General features: G+C 31.7%; 1 protein-coding gene across 2 annotated transcripts in view; it reads right to left on the reverse strand.

Moving 5' to 3' along the window:
* Pgant7 (N-acetylgalactosaminyltransferase 7) overlaps positions 1–16,598 on the reverse strand; it is a 154,905-nt gene that overhangs the window by 91,386 nt on the left and 46,921 nt on the right. For both annotated transcript variants that reach the window (XM_085818678.1, XM_085818677.1), the window contains one exon: positions 11,190–11,428. In XM_085818678.1, the coding sequence (XP_085674804.1) occupies positions 11,190–11,416 (227 nt within the window). In that variant the 5' untranslated portion in view covers positions 11,417–11,428. The remainder of the gene's footprint in view (positions 1–11,189; positions 11,429–16,598) is intronic.

Consider the following 16,598-nt stretch of genomic DNA (forward strand, 5'->3'; position numbering starts at 1 on the left):
TATGTGACCATAATTCATCTTGAAAAGTAAATGGTGCCCGCCATCCTACAGATATTTTAGAATGTGCTCTTAGGGACAAAAAGGTTGGGGACCCCTGGTCTAGCATCTATCTCAGGGATGATGTGATCAACCAGATTACAGTTATATAGTTTAATCCATGCATGTTTCCACTTTACCATAATACAATTTACAATGAATTAGAATGAACTGAATGAGAAACAAATAACTCCACATAAATTTTACTAATGAATTTTCCAATCCCAATCTCTGTACTATGTTCAAAATAATTTAGCAAAATAATTATACTTCCTACTTTTATATTTTTGCAACAATCATTGTGAACTTGTTTTTCTTCTTTCATACCTGTCTGACACTGTACTATGATACAAATAAAAAAATTCAAAACCACCCAGGAAGATCTGGACTCTCCATACTTTCAACTTTCTTTCTGGGTTAATTCACATTTTTTTATTATTCAGGATGTAATAAATAATTAATAAAATATCTCATAGTTTAATAATATAAAAACAAAAAATAAGCCTGAATGTATTCAGATATTTATTGAAAAATCAGCATAATTTTTGTCATTTGAACAAACATACAATACATAGATACAATTTCTGCTTCAGTTAATAGCTTCATGCCCACCAAGTATGAAACAAATTTCATAATGTCACCACTGTGCCTTGTGAAACCAGCATATTTTGTAATTAGAAAGACTGTCAGAAAGATGTCTTGAAGAAAGTTAATTTTTCACATAGAGATTTTTATGGAAAACTATCACTAAATTATTTATGATTTTAAAAATAATGACGATCAATGTTATATGTATATAAATTCTAAATAAAAGTAATTATGAGTAAATTAATAAGCCTACAACCTTCGCTAAAGTTGCAAAGTAATAAACCAATAATTTATTATTAGAAAAATTTTCAGATATAATCCTCAAGGAAGAGAAATAAAATTAAATTCATGAATTATTACAAGAAAAAAAAATTAGTCAGTATTTCAAATTAGTATTTTCAAGACTTCTATTGCAGTAAAGACCACAAAATTCAGTAAAGAAAAATCCTGAATAGCAAAAAGACCAAAATCAAAAGTAAAAATTTTAAGTGTTGAAAAGGTAATTTTTGTCAATGACTGCAGATTAATTGACCTGTCAAGGGGAACAAACCAACCTACTATTAATTAACAACAACTAAATTAAGTGAGAGTGTTCCGTTTTTCTTCTAAGCAAGGACTAAATTATTATTTTGCTACAGCCAGATCATAAGTCACGAACAATACTCAATCAATAGAAAGAAATTAGTCCATTTAAGGCAAAAGAACCTTCATAAACAAAATCAAATTAGTAAGATAATCTTTTAAATTTAAGTTGATCATGAAGAACATAACTAAAAGAGTTTCAATATTTAAAATTTTTACTTTCAATTTTGGTCGTTTTTGAGATTCAGGATTTTTCTTTTTTACTGCAACAAAAGTCTACAATATACTAATTTAAAATACTAAATAAAATACTGACTAAAAATTTGTTACATGTTTTTAATTGAATTTCTGTTCCTTGGAGATGGTATATGAAAAAGTTTTCTAATATATATATATATATATATATATATATGTAAGAGATGGCATATGCAAGATATAACAAAATATGACAGCTGTTTTAAAAAAATAAATGATGACCTCAAAATTAACATTCTAAATTTGTGATCTTCCCCTGGGTTCATCTTTTCTCTCAGGTTCCATATTTTTCTATGTTACATAATGTTTTAATGCAGATAACTCTTGTCCAATCAAATTAATTGTTAACCAAAACTCAGAACCAACACTTTTCTGACTACTAACACTCTTCCTTTGAAGTACCACGACACTCTTCCCTTTTCTTTGCATAACTTCTCTTGCTGGCAAGACCCTTTTCATCCATTCTGCTGCCACTTACTTGCTTAACCTTCTAAAACCGGGCTTAAATTCTCATAATATAACCTTTAGGACGACACAATCCAAAAAACTGTTTCCCCCTCCTTTACTGTTCCCTAATGAGAAAAGTCATTAGGGTGGTCATTTGTCCCCTCCATAGATGCAGTAAAATTTACATGTTTGTCGCACGCTGGACAATAGTTTGGAATAGGTTACTATATTTGCGACTTTTTCGAGGTTTATTTTGATTTAATTTAAACTAAACTGCATTTATATATTAAGAGCAAAATGTATACAATGTTTATATGACATTTACAAATTCTGATCAATCTCAGTAATAATTTGTGAATTTTATGTGAATTCTTTGTTTTTACTAGAAATTAGGAAAAGAGAACAGAACATGACAAAATATAACAAATATGAACTAGCTTTGTATGCCTGCAAGTCGGAATGCAATAGTTGATAATTTATTTTCATTAATAAAATAACAGTAATGAATAATTTAATGAAATAATAATAATGAATTCATTCATAATATTCATTACTGTTAGATGTTTAGAATATGATTCATTACTATTAGATTTTGAGATGAAGTTATACCAATAATAAAGCTTTAAAACTTTTTTTTTTCATAATTACGTTATTATAATATAAAAAAAAATCAGAGATATATTAGTTGCGTTTGATTACATAATTTTAACAAATATTACTTCGTACTACCGGGCAAAGGAAGTATATCTGTAGAGAAAATTTTCTTTATAAAACTAGATTTTGTTTACGTTAGCAGTTAAAAAATTCTCCGAATACCCATACATACAATCCATTTTATAGCTGCAATGTGAAGTGAAGTCTGATGAGATAATTTCTTAAATCTTTGCATTTTCGTGGTATCCGTAGAGAGAGAGAGAGAGAAAGCACTTTTAGGCTTCTGTTTAATATTTGTTGAGTAGAATTTTAATGTATGATTTAAAATTTAGAAAATATAAAATTATCAAAAATATTTTTCAAAACAATTTTAAATGTCTATAAAGAATTATACGTCGATTTTCTTTAGTAGGCGGATTTCGTTCAAAACCATCGTTATATCCAAAGCTTGATTTTTCCTTGATTTTAAGTGAAATGGATATACATATATATAATAAATACAAAATAAATAAACATAATACATTTTCTAATTTATTTTAAAAAGATTAATCTTTCATACTTTTAAAAGAATAAGGGCATACAGGGTATTGACATTTACAGTGTAGGAAATATGTTTTTCATATTTCTTTCAGTGATCAAAATGATTACCCATGAATATTTTCAAAGCAAAATTAAGAAAATTGTTTCCGAAAATTTTTTCATAATTATGTTATGTGTCTTTTTGTTAAAGTGCAAAAGCTTCTCTTTGGCAGAATAAAGAATCAGAACGATGAACGGAGCGAAATAAATGCATGAGAAATAATTCCATAACGCTGCAATTCCATGTAAAATCGTAAAATGAAACACTGAAAAATCCATGTAAAACTGTAATATGAAACATTGGAGAAAACTGCAATATAGTTTATTCACAATCACCTAAAATTTTTAATTTATGTATTGCCGAATGATAAACATTGGTTAGAAAATTAAATCGGTTATTTCAATCATTTTTCTCAGTCTATTTTTTACGGGCCCACCAGCGGAGAGCGCTAAAGTGGCTGAACACTGGTAGTTTTCTCGGGTTCGAATCACAGGCTTCATGGGCGCTTTCATGGTTTTTGTCGTAACGTCGGTATAAGCCACCTTTACTGAGCAAGTCTTTGATGAAGGCATCCCTTCCCTTATACAGATAGCTGTCGAGTGCTTCGGTGTAATCCAGTGAACGAACCAAATAAGGCCAATCATATCCCAGAGAACAGGTTGGTTACATGTGGATTTTTCTATTTTATTTACTTAAGAATGAATGAAATTCACAAAATGATAAATGAGAGAAAGTTGCATGCATAATAGTAGAAGTTCGAAAGGAGTTAACATTACTGAACAGTTTTATGACCTCGGCAGCAAGAAAGGCCAAAGTAACATCTTATTAGATTTAAGCCTCAAGTGTAAAGCAGGCCCTAAAAAAAAAGTAGTTTTGACTACTTTGTAAAAGGAGCTTTAGAAACATTAAATCTCAAACAGAGTGCAAGATCGCTGAAATTTGAAACGTAATATAAAAATATATGCATCTTTAGCAAATGTTATTAGCCAAGTGAAAAACCTTTTAATTTATTTTATGGAGTTTATTATAACAAAGAAATGCTTATTGCTTACTCGAGGTTGACAAAGCAAGCTAAGATTAATTTTTAGAGTCATTAGGTTATTTTGATAGAGATGTGAAAAATGAGCACTGCCCTCCTCGGGACTCAAACCCGGACCTCTCGAAATATGCGCTGAGTGTGCTAACAATTACACCGCGAAGACATGCTGGAAGGAGGGAGAAAATACCTTATATACTTGCCCTTTTAAAGGGCAACAGGAGATTAGGAGACCCAACAGCTAAATTGCGGTGGTGAGGAATCACCATCCATCACCTTTTAGTTCATGCACCACTATAGAGTCATTAGGTTATTTCTTGAAGCAGAAGGTATGAAAAAATGTGCAATGCCTTCGTCGGGACAGGAATCTGGATCTCTCGAAATAATTGCCAAGTCTGCTAACTGTTACACCACGAAGGCATGCAGAAAGGAGGAAGAAAATATCTTATAATTTGCCTAAAAATATGAATGCCTTCATGGAGCAATCCACCGGATAAAAGAGCAGTAAAATCACTAAACACTGGTAGTTCAATCTGGATTAAAATCCAGACGAACATGAGAGATTTCGCGGCTTTCTTAATGTATAATTTGAAGGCGAGAGAGTTTCCCTTAGAAAGTCTTCCACGATAACATCTCTACCCATAGAGAGATAGCCCTCGAGTTGCTTTTCTGAATTAATTAATGTATTCTTAGTCGAGGACATTTCGAGAGAAAGCGGTTTATAATCACGTTAAACATGGGGGGGGGGGAACCCTATGGAGCTTGTTTATTCACTTGTATTGAACTATCTGTTACCAAGCGAAATCGTCAATAGTTTTATCTACATAACAACTGAATGTAGCGATGTAATTAAATCCCATATTTACTGCTGTAAGGGAAGAAGCTTAAACGTCAGACGGGTTATTTAATTAAGTATAATAATACTGTTTGCTGAAAAGTGATATTTCGTTAAAGACTGGCAGAACTGGCTCACGTTCACGTTTTTAACGGGAAAACTACGAAAAGGATCATACAGATATCTCATTCACCGGTATCTAAACCGAGTTGTTTTCACATGAAAAATTCAGAGTTATATATTCAATGTTACGTTCGTTGTGATCATCTGAGTGTAGTTTCTTTTTTCTTTTCTTTTCTTTTTTTTTTTTTTTTTTAATTTTTGACCCTTATAAAAAGGCCTTTAATAGAGGCATGCTCTATTAAATTCTGATTTTTTTTTCTGATGTAAGATTAGTAATTTTTTGTTTTGTTTTTGCTATTATAGGAAGGCGCTTTCATTTAATTAACTATTCCTGTTTCTTTTTAAACTGTTTTCTGAAATGAAGTGTGATAAGCTTCAAAACAGTTTATGCAGAGTGCTACATCACATGCTTTACATATGACAGTTGATCTCCGCTGTAAACCTTTTGCAGAACAAACAGCACATCTTCGTCTTTTCTTTGTATCAAAAGGGAAATGGGAGCATGGATACTTGCATTGTTTTTTACGACTTGATGGAGACAGCGTATGAGCTTGAAGATCAGAATAATGAATAATTCCATAACGCTGCAATTCCATGTAAAATCGTAAAATGAAACATTGAAAAATCCATGTAACACTGTAATATGAAACATTGGAGAAAACTGCAATATAGTTTATTCACAATCACCTAAAATTTTTAATTTATGTATTGCCGAATGATAAACATTGGTTAGAAAATTAAATCGGTTATTTCAATCATTTCTCTCGGTCTATTTTTTACGGGCCCACCAGCGGAGAGCGCTAAAGTGGCTGAACACTGGTAGTTTTCTCGGGTTCGAATCAAATTCATGCGAAAAACTTTGTGATTCTTTTCGATATTACTTATTTTGCTTAGAATGTACACATTTAGCACTGTTAGGTCAAGTAGATGAAAAAATAGTTTTTTCGTCCACTTCAAAGTTCTTCTGCCAAAAGTATAACTATTGGCCATGCGATCGCTTAAATCAACATAGCCCATATTTTTGTTGTAACATATTATGATCTCGGGCTTTGTCTGCTCATCGGCTATAATCATTGGATTGTGCATATTTGACAGCATGAAAACGTCACTCTTATCTTTCCAGCGTAGAGCTGTCATCCCATTTGTAAAACGCACAGTGGTTTCTCCTCTATTCAATTTTCCTGTGCTTACATCTTTTGGGAAATGCTTCCTATTCGGATGAATAGTTCCACATGAATTTATTTTATTTTCATTTAATAAATAAACGAAAAGTTCTGGCGAGGAAAAGAAATTGTCCATAAATAATTTATGGCCTTTGTCTCTAATAGTGCCACTCATTTCTTTAACGACATTATAAGACGCTGAGAAGTTGGGATCCTTAGATTTATCTTTCTCAAGGTAAACTTCCATATCGTAGGTGTACCCTTCCTTATCAGCAATCTTGTATAATTTTATATGCCACTGCTTGCATTTCTTTGGGATATATTGTCTAAATATTACTCACCCTTTAAATTTGACAATAATTTCATCTATTGCGATTTCTTCTACGGGGCTTTAAATCTGTTTATACGCTGTTTTTAAATGATCAAAAACTTTTCGAATTTTCCAGTCTGTCATAATTTATAATTTTATCGGGTTTTTCTTTATTGTTTTCAAAATGCAAAAATTTTTAAATCATTAAAAATCTGTCTCTTGACATTACTTAACGAAAAATTGGTGTGTCAATTAAATCATCTGTGGACCAACAATCTCGAATGCTGTCCTTTTCAACATGTCCCAGGAGTAAGACTAATCCAAAAAATTTCTGAAGCTCGTCAGATGTAATTGGCGTCCAGTCGTTTTCATGATTTCTTTTTCCGCTTATATCTGGCCGCAACTCTAAGATTTGAGAAGCATATCGATTAGTTTCTATGGTTAGCATTTTAAAAAATTCATCTGAAAAGTATAACAAAAAAATCAACAGCAAGATGAATTCCCGAAAATTCAGTTTTTATGCCAGGTTTACCAGTAAAGGTCAATATGTTTGCTTTGTCATGCTCACTTGGCTGTCTCCATTCAAATAAATTATTAGCATTGCTTTTGAAGTTATCGGCAACTTTATCTTCATTAAAAGTTTGATTAAAACATATTTCTTCTGTAACTGAACAGTCTGAATCTGTATCAGCAAAAGTTTCCTCTTCTAAATCTCTTAGCAACTTATTAATTTCATCCTGACTGAGACCTTTGAAATGAGGTGCCATTATAAGAAGTGAATAAGAGCGCGAGTTACACAGAAATCACAATAAAAAGCTCTAATTATTGAAAGAGAGATAGCCTCTGTTTTTTTCTCAAGCACATTGGTGCGAAAGAGATAAGAAGTGGGAAACATTACATAGCCAGAGGCTGCTCTGAAGAGAAAACTAGACCACCTAGAGAATCTAAAGATATTCAATTACTCTAAAAGGGGGAACGGAAAGCTTGGTACAGCAGTTGTACCATAGCCGGCTTAAGAGCAAGTAAATTTTGCGGTACTACAGTTGTACCACCGGCTTAAGAAAGTTAAGATGACATTGTACTTCAAAATGAAACTTATTGTATATAAATATAATCTTGTCTGCAAAAGGATGGTTTAATATACGTAAAAAAAAAAAAAATAATAATAATAATAAAGTTTGTGATTCTTCAAGATCCATTGTGCTAAATGCGTTATCATGCTTTTCCACTTAGCCCTACCTTCAAGCCACAACAGTCTTCTCAGCCATCCATGCAATATTGTGAGCTGTTAAAAGTCTCAATGTTTTCATCTACACACATTTAAAATCATCACATATATATATTAATATCACACTTCCATGACAACCTAAACCTAAACTCAACTGTACCGCCAATACTGGCAAACCGTTAAAACTAAGGAACAATCCAAGAGCAAATAAACTGATTAACCAAATTTTTTAAAAAAAATTGGACAGCTAGCCCTAAACTCGTCCACCAAGGAAGATCCTCTGGCCTTGCCAGCAAGGTCACCTCAACGTTTATTCTGAACAGATTCAACATAATAGCTAGAATAAAATATGATACAATTAAAAATATTGTTTTAACAATTTTGTTAATCGGGATTTTCCATCTTTCCAAAACAATGAATCACTTATTCATTTAAATTAATCAATTTTACATAATTTTTAACATAACTTCACAGTTGTAAAACCCATTATTGCTTATCACATAATATTTCTAACTAAATTACATAAGTAATCACAAGTATACAATTCAACTTAGTTACAATTTTAAAAATTTATTACATAATCAATCTACTTCAAAGTATTTATATTAAATTAGATTATTTAATATTGTTATAATTCCTAACCTGGATTTTGCTTTCATAAATAAATACTTTATATTTCCTTTTGAGATATTTAAAAAATATTCTTCTCTAATAGAGACTGCCTGTATGCATTCACTCATATGTATAAAGTCTGCATTTTGTGCTTCACAACCACACTTGCACTTTACTTTCTTTCTGTGAAATCTCTCCAAATATTCTGACAAAACAAATAAGTGATCAAATCATGCTAATTTTGCATAACAAAATATTCCTGTTTTGACTAGTCTTGAAATAACCAATTTTTGTCAGCAGTTTTTTTTTTTTTTCTTTTTTTAAGATGTTCCTACCATTATGGAGAGTAAAATTCTATAAGTTTCAAACAATAATAATAATAAAAAGAAATCGTTACATATCAATGTAACTACATAACTACAACAGTTTGCCCATGCACAATGCCAGATTAATGTAATGCGTATCACATATACATGATCATCTATTCACAACCATGCATTAGATAGCAGTCAATATTTTAATAGCTGTACAAATGACAAACTGTAGCTTTACAAGATCGGTAAAGCTTGAATTTCAACATGTATTCTGTTAAAAAAATATACTATATAAAATTTTATGACATCTCAGGTGACCCTCAATCTGTGTCTGGTTAATGTCAAAATACAGTGCTGAGAATTCAAACTCCCTCTATATATTTTTATTAAGGTTTTTTTTTACTTCAACTTGTAACACACAACATAAGGAGACAAACATGAACAGTACAGTTCATATGTGTGTGTTTTTTATTTGTGTGTTTAATGAAAGGGCAGTGGAGTAGCTAGGGTGGGGCAAGAGGGGACATCTGTCCCCCGGGTGCAGCATCCAAGGGGCGCCAAATTGATGGTACAGAATATTTTAATGAAATGTGTTCCATTCTTGGCACACAGAAAGGGGGTGTAAACTCTTCAGTTGTCCCCGGGCACTGGAAACTCTAGCTATGGCCCTGTGTAAAGATAAGAATTTTCCCTTTTTATTTTATTATATTAATCCATTACTTGTTAAACTGTTGATGCCACACATACTGGAAAGTATTTAAGGATTCTGACTGCCATACCGAAAAGCTCGGGCTCAAATCCCAGAGAAAGGATGGACATAAAGTACAGTTAACTTGGCTTAAATCAAATTTCCTTCATTTAACATTGTTTCGTGACATACAGGGAATATACATTATCCCGCCCAACCGGTATAGTGGTTAGCGTTGCTGACTGCCATGCCGAAGGGCAAGGGTTCGAATCCTGGAGAAGGCATGGATGTTTGTAAATGTATAGTGTTCGTGTGGCACTCTAAATATGCGGCAAGTCGAAAGTACTCTTCTGTGATTTGGTGGAAGAGGAGACCTGTCTCCTCCGGTGTGCTCTCCATCAAAATTGAGGGGTAGAATTGAGCTAAATTGCACTGTCACCTGAATGGTGCTTCAGGCTGCTGCCAATGCGAGACGTATTCTAGCGCTCCTTGCCACAAGGAATTTTGCGGGCTTGGGCTGACTACGTCAGACAAGTACTGCACACTAAAAATCTTGCGATTAAGTCTGCCAATTTTAGCTTTAAACTTTTAAGTTTGGTGTCTGACCAAAAAGACCAATTTAACAAGAATTTATCTACTTTTTGCTAAACAGATTGCTACAGAATTTCTTTACAGTAGTACAGATATCTGAAGTACATTTTATACCCTGTTAAAAAAAGCTGCCCCTTTAAATAAATTTAAGTTGGTATGAGTAAAATGTTTAAAAATGGCTAAAGAAAATAATGTCTAAACTTTTTTTTAATCAATTCAAGAGAATTTGTTTAGTTTCTATCAATAGCTTAATTTTTTCTTTTTCTTTTCTTTCTTTTAATAGCAGGCACTAGCTATTTTAGGCTTTTGCCACTACCAAGGTCAGAAGCGGTAGTCATTTTATTACTGAGGTACTGAATCGTTGGCCAATTTTACCTCCTGTGAAAAGACAGACAATTTATGTCCATCCTTTCTCTGGGATTTGAGACCGAGCTTTTCGGTATGGCAGTCAGAATCCTTAAATACTTTCCAGTATGTGTGGCATCAACAGTTTAACAAGTAATGGATTAATATAATAAAATAAAAAGGGAAAATTCTTATCGTTACACAGGGCCATAGCTAGAGTTTCCAGTGCCCGGGGACAACTGAAGAGTTTACACCCCCTTTCTGTGTGCCAAGAATGGAACACATTTCATTAAAATATTCTGTACCATCAATTTGGCGCCCCTTGGATGCTGCACCCGGGGGACAGATGTCCCCTCTTGCCCCACCCTAGCTACTCCACTGCCCTTTCATTAAACACACACATAAAAACAAACAAATAAAAAACACACACATATGATAATACTATAACAGTATTATTTTATAATGATAAACATAAAAAATCAAGTAAAAAGACTACTTTTAATTTTACGAATATTCAATATATTTCAATTTTACGAATATTACACATGATTTTTTCACAGTACGGATTTTACAAATATTACTCATGATTATGTGAAAATTTGAAAATAAAATGCCGATTTTTGTTGTTTGACTTCTAAATTAATATTTGTTTGGCATGTAATTGTATCTTAATTACTCATGATACTTATTCAGTGACAGCCAAATATTCTTTTTATGATGTTAAATAATTTAAAATATTTACAAATATATCACATATCAGATTTGTGATTTTGAAAGGAATAAGTTTATAATGAATACTTACTCAGACAATCGTTTATCAGGAATTGATCGATCCATTGCAATTTGATCACTAGCGACCATATTGATTCCAAATTCCATCATAGCCTGGGACACTTCATTCTGATCTTCAGGTCGAGGATAATGAGGTTTCCCATTTTCACCAGGGCCTTCCCTTATTGTATCACTAGGAGGAGGTTCAAAGTTTCCCAAGATTCCCTTTTTAAACACTGCTCCTAGTCTAGCTGGCATAAGTTTTCTCTCCTATTTAGAACACAAAAAGAAATTTTCATTAAATATCACATACCAGACTTATAGAATTATTTTGCTTTTTTATAAGTAAAATGTTAAAATAAAAGCATAGAAAAATATGCAATAAAATGTACACACTATTACTAAAAACTAAAAAAAAAGACAGACTTCAATGTATGTTTACTAAATTTATTGCTACTTGAGTAAATTCTAATTGCCATCATGCTGACATGGCCTTGATGACTAAATATCAGCTGGCAAAAAATATTAAAAAAAGTAATATGATTTAAATTCTTTAACTAGGTTACAGATAAATACATGTTATAAGTTAACAATCGATTGTGAATCAAATGCAGTATCTAACTATAAATTAATTTATTATTTAATCTGAACAAATTTCCTGCAATAATTTTTCTCGATTCTATTTTCCACTACTGATATATTTACTGATATAAGTTAATATTTTATCAAATATTCCAAATAATTTTACTTTAAAATATAATAATTAGACATCAGATTGTGTGCAATGCCTAAGATTATTTAGGTTACCTATTTGAAACATGTATTTTAAAGTTTGTATAATGTATTATAATAAAAAACTTATTTTTAAAGTTTTAATTTATTTTAAAGAAAAAATATTAATTCTAGAAATGGCAGCTTTCAATTAACAATCAAGATGGATTTGAAGAGTCCTATAATAATTTCTTATAGAAATCTGTAAGAAACTATTTTTAATATATATAATTGAATTAAATATTATCTAAGAAAAATAAAAGGCCTTGATGTTTTTTTATTTTTAATGCCTGGAACTACTCTGTTTCTGAAGGCTGTTGGCAATGGTTAAATATTTTTCGCCAAATCAAACCCGAAACCCAAAATATGGCAAAATCTAAAAATCTAGATCCTAATCTTGAATAATTAATTTATTGAAGAGGCATAACATTTTTAATAGTTTCAAACATTGAAGAAAAAATATTAGTTTTTTTTATGCATTCATTGCCTTATAACTCGGACAAGTATGATTCGAGGTGTTGTTGGTTGTGCCTAGATGTTGTTTGTTGTGCCATTTTGCACTTCTCCACACACACTCTACCATTTGTGTGTGACATCCACTTTCTGGATCAAAAAAGTGAAATTTGTGGTTCACAGTGAAATGTTCGATGCTGGGATCTTGCAGTTCATCTGATTTATATACCTTCCAAGAATCCATGTACATAATTGTTCCTTCCACAACATTTTCCTTGATGAAAGCCAATAAGATTTTGCTGATAGATCCAGAACTATGACTAAAAGCATTTATTGTATTTTCTGCATAATCTGCTGAAAACTCACTGCTGTGGAAGAACACACCCAATGCTGCTTTTCCCCCTAGTGAAGTTCTTTCATCTAATTTGACAACCTTGTCACTTCTGCTGATTTCCACTGTTGGCTGGGCTATTAAAGCTGTTGTGCAAACCTTCTGCATATAACTGCTCTGATCAACAGTCATACTATTGTTCATCTTAAGTTGTAATTCGCAAAATTTAACTGATGTCATCTCCTGGCACCAGAAATATATAAACCTTATAATTGCGAGAAAAGGGAATTTTGGAATCTTCAAACAAATTTTGCTTTCTCAGTCCTTTTCTCTCAAAGCAAGATCCATTCTTGCAATGCCATTTCATGGCATTTTGTTCCAAACTCAATTTCACGATCTTTTGAGACCAACTGTTTATTTTTGATAATGCCTTTTGTTTGAAATATATCACCCGCAGACTTTTTATCCATAGGAAATTCCCTAATTGTGAAATCCATGGCAAGAAGTGTGGGGTGGGGTAGGGGAACTTTAAATAAATATTTATTTCTCTTAAAAAATTCACAGGCAGAAATCAAACTTGTAAATTGTGTGACTTGTTAATCAAACTCACAAACAGTGTGAAATAACACATGAATTGTGTTAGTTTTTCCACAATTCATTAAGTATTACGGGCCTTCAAATATGGTTTGGTGACTTTTTTATGCTGCTTCTATAAAGTATAATCTATTCTTCCTACAGCAAGCTTAAACAGCAACCCTTTTCAGATAAAACTATATACAGTACAAGTCCATAATCCGGACTTGTCAGGACTTTGGCGATTCCGAATTAAGGGTTTTTCCGGATTGTAGATCATCAAATTAAATCTGGTAAGATGGCATGCAGAAATTATACAATTAAAAATATGAAACCATAATTTATGAAATAAAGAGCAATTATGATCTAAAGGGTATCAAAATTTACAACAACAACAACAAAGCTTAATATTTATTTGTTTACTTTATTAAACATTTCTTTCAATGTAAGTTGTTTCAGTTGCTTCGTTTTTTGTTCTAAACACGCATTCATAAACGCATTATGCACATGCAAAAAGCATACAAAAAAAAAAGTTTGTGGCTTTGAGGTCCGGATTATAGATCATTCTGGATAATAGATGTCTGGATTACACACTTTGTACTGTACTTGTAACAGCGCCAGATTTAGCATTTTCCCTAGGCGGGGCAAAATCTTAAAATTGCCACCCTTACCTATCTTCCTTTAAGTTTCTGTAACAAATTTTAGTTTTTTAAATAAACATAGAAATAAGTAGTTTTCGAGATAAAATGTAAAATCCATTTTATAGTAAGAAATTCTCTATATGCCATTTTTGTTCTAAAAGAAATATACATAGCAAATGGTTGAGTTTCTTTACTTATGGCAATGCATAAGAGGGGAGATGTCTTCGCTGAGGTCATTCTATGAGTAATTGGCTCATATGCAAGTTACGCATGAGCGAAACGGCGGAAACACCCATGCAGCCAGTTAATTCGCTTGATTCTAACTCACGACCAAAGTAACAGTGTTCAGATCTTTACATTTCAGCTACTGATGGGCGAACATACATATCAAAAGTTACATAATTGAAAACCTGTGAGAACCCTCTTAATGCAGTTACTTCTCCGGTGCACTGAAATAATCAAATTTACATTTTCCCTGAAATGGGGATTTATTTCAATATTTGCAATAATACTAATAAATGATGCTAACAGAAAACGATTCAGAACTAAATACTAAAATAGTTCAGAACAGCCCAAAAATGGGAATCAGACATTACTAAATAATAAAAAATTTCATTTAAACAAATATAAGCAAATTACAAATCACTAATATAATGGATTGAATAATTTTGTACCAATTTCTTGATACTAACAGTAATTTTAACTTAGCACGTTAAATATTCATTTCACAATAACATCTTCATGTAGCCTACTCAAGAACTCGACTATCGTCCTCACAAAACCCGATAACACAATAAATATTTACATATTATCGCAAAAGACTACTTTTGTACTGTAATAATCAATATGACATTTTCTCTGAAATACGCAATTTTGCATTATTTGCAACAATAACTAGCCAGACCATGGAAGTAAGAAAGAAAGGAGGGGCCAACCCCGCACTGAGAGTGAAGCACTGCTCCGAGGGCTTCAGTCTCCAGATGGAGTGTTGACAGCGCATTGATAGTATTTCGTCACACGACACTTCTATACAAATCAAAAAACAGGACACTTCTGCATAAAAGAAACATTCATTGTGTGATGGATAATAGCAATTTGTATAGTTATGCTTATGCAAAATGTTATATTTAAAGATTATTTTAGCAAAAATGTTATGCTTAAAGAATGGTTTTGGTTTGGTTTGGATACCTTTAAAATTATATACGTCTTTTGATACCCTTGATTATGCACTTGTAATAAAAATAATCTTTAGTTAAAAACAATAGATTACATAAGTTGGGACAATAGATGAGCTGATTAATTACGTAAGTAACTTTCATTAGCTATACATAACAACAATACGGGCTACTGCTGAAAGGAAAATGTTAGTATTTGTACTTCTTTTCATAATTCTTATTTCATACCTAATGCTCTTAAAATATTACGGGATTAAAATTTTACTTTGCAAGCCTTTTGTTCTGCAAATGAATCTATGGCATCGTTGTTATTAACTTGAAGTGCTGTTTGATTTTCGATTGCCAGAATTGAGAGACTTGATAAACGCTCCTGGCTCATCGATGATCTCAGATAGTTTTAATAAGTTTTAATTTGCTAAAACTTCGCTCACAGCTTGCGGATGTAATTGGAAGCATAGAGTAAATCTGCAGGACAATACAAATATTGTAAAAGGCATTCTGAAAATCATAGCAGGGTTGCCACTCAAACAGGAGAATGAAATTCCCTGACTTTTCCAGGTTTGTTTCATGAAAATTCCAGTCTATCCGCGTAATGTACGTTGGCTGTGCTAAGAGGTAAATTAATTATGGTATTACTTGTATTGTGTAGCAAATTCACTTAATTATTCAATAAATCCCAGAGGACATTTATTCTTAATTATTCTTGGTATACTTTGTTTGATAATTTTGTTTACTTTTCCACTTAAGAAACTTAATAAAATTTAAGATATATACATTGGATAACAAATGTATGTTTTATTTAATTATTACTCATGATCATCACCAGTTCAACACGAGGCTAATGCGGTCCTTATAAATCACAACGCAATGCTAAATAGTTAGGTTAGATTTTAGGTAAATTTAATTTGTGTGAGGTATGTTCTTAAAAAAGCACCTTAACACTTGAAAACACAAATATAATTATAATAGTTGTTGTTTTCTCCATTGAAGATTGAGATTAGAATCTTCCCAATCTGGAATAAAAATAAGGCTTTTTTTGCAGACATTCTGCAGCTAAACGAAAGAAAGAAATCTATTTTAATAAATTGAGGTATTTTATATTTATTTCGCAGCATACATAAGGAAAAAATATGTGCATTAAATTTCGTGATGGTATGTCATCATACTGCTATAATTAATTTCAGGATTATGCCAGAGAAAATTTCCTGAAATTTGGAAATATTATTTACTAATAATAAATAAATTTAGAGGGAAGAAGCAACATTAAATTATATGAATAACATAAAAATAATTACTTAAAAATTGAATTAGAATAATCAACGATATTTTAGCGAATATAGTTATATTACATGGCTAGCCTAGATGACTGATTACTATTTTTTTATTTTACTGCAAAATGGCATGATATTTATTAAAAAGAAAAAAAGGTTTAAAAAGATTTTGCGGTAAAATTCTAGTACAGTCAAAAGTCGTTAATTCGGACACCCATAATCCGG

Source organism: Stegodyphus dumicola, chromosome 6 (genome assembly GCF_044657685.1).
Source record: "Stegodyphus dumicola isolate Sdum_Otavi_A_Nest chromosome 6, ASM4465768v1".
Taxonomy (NCBI): domain Eukaryota; kingdom Metazoa; phylum Arthropoda; class Arachnida; order Araneae; family Eresidae; genus Stegodyphus; species Stegodyphus dumicola.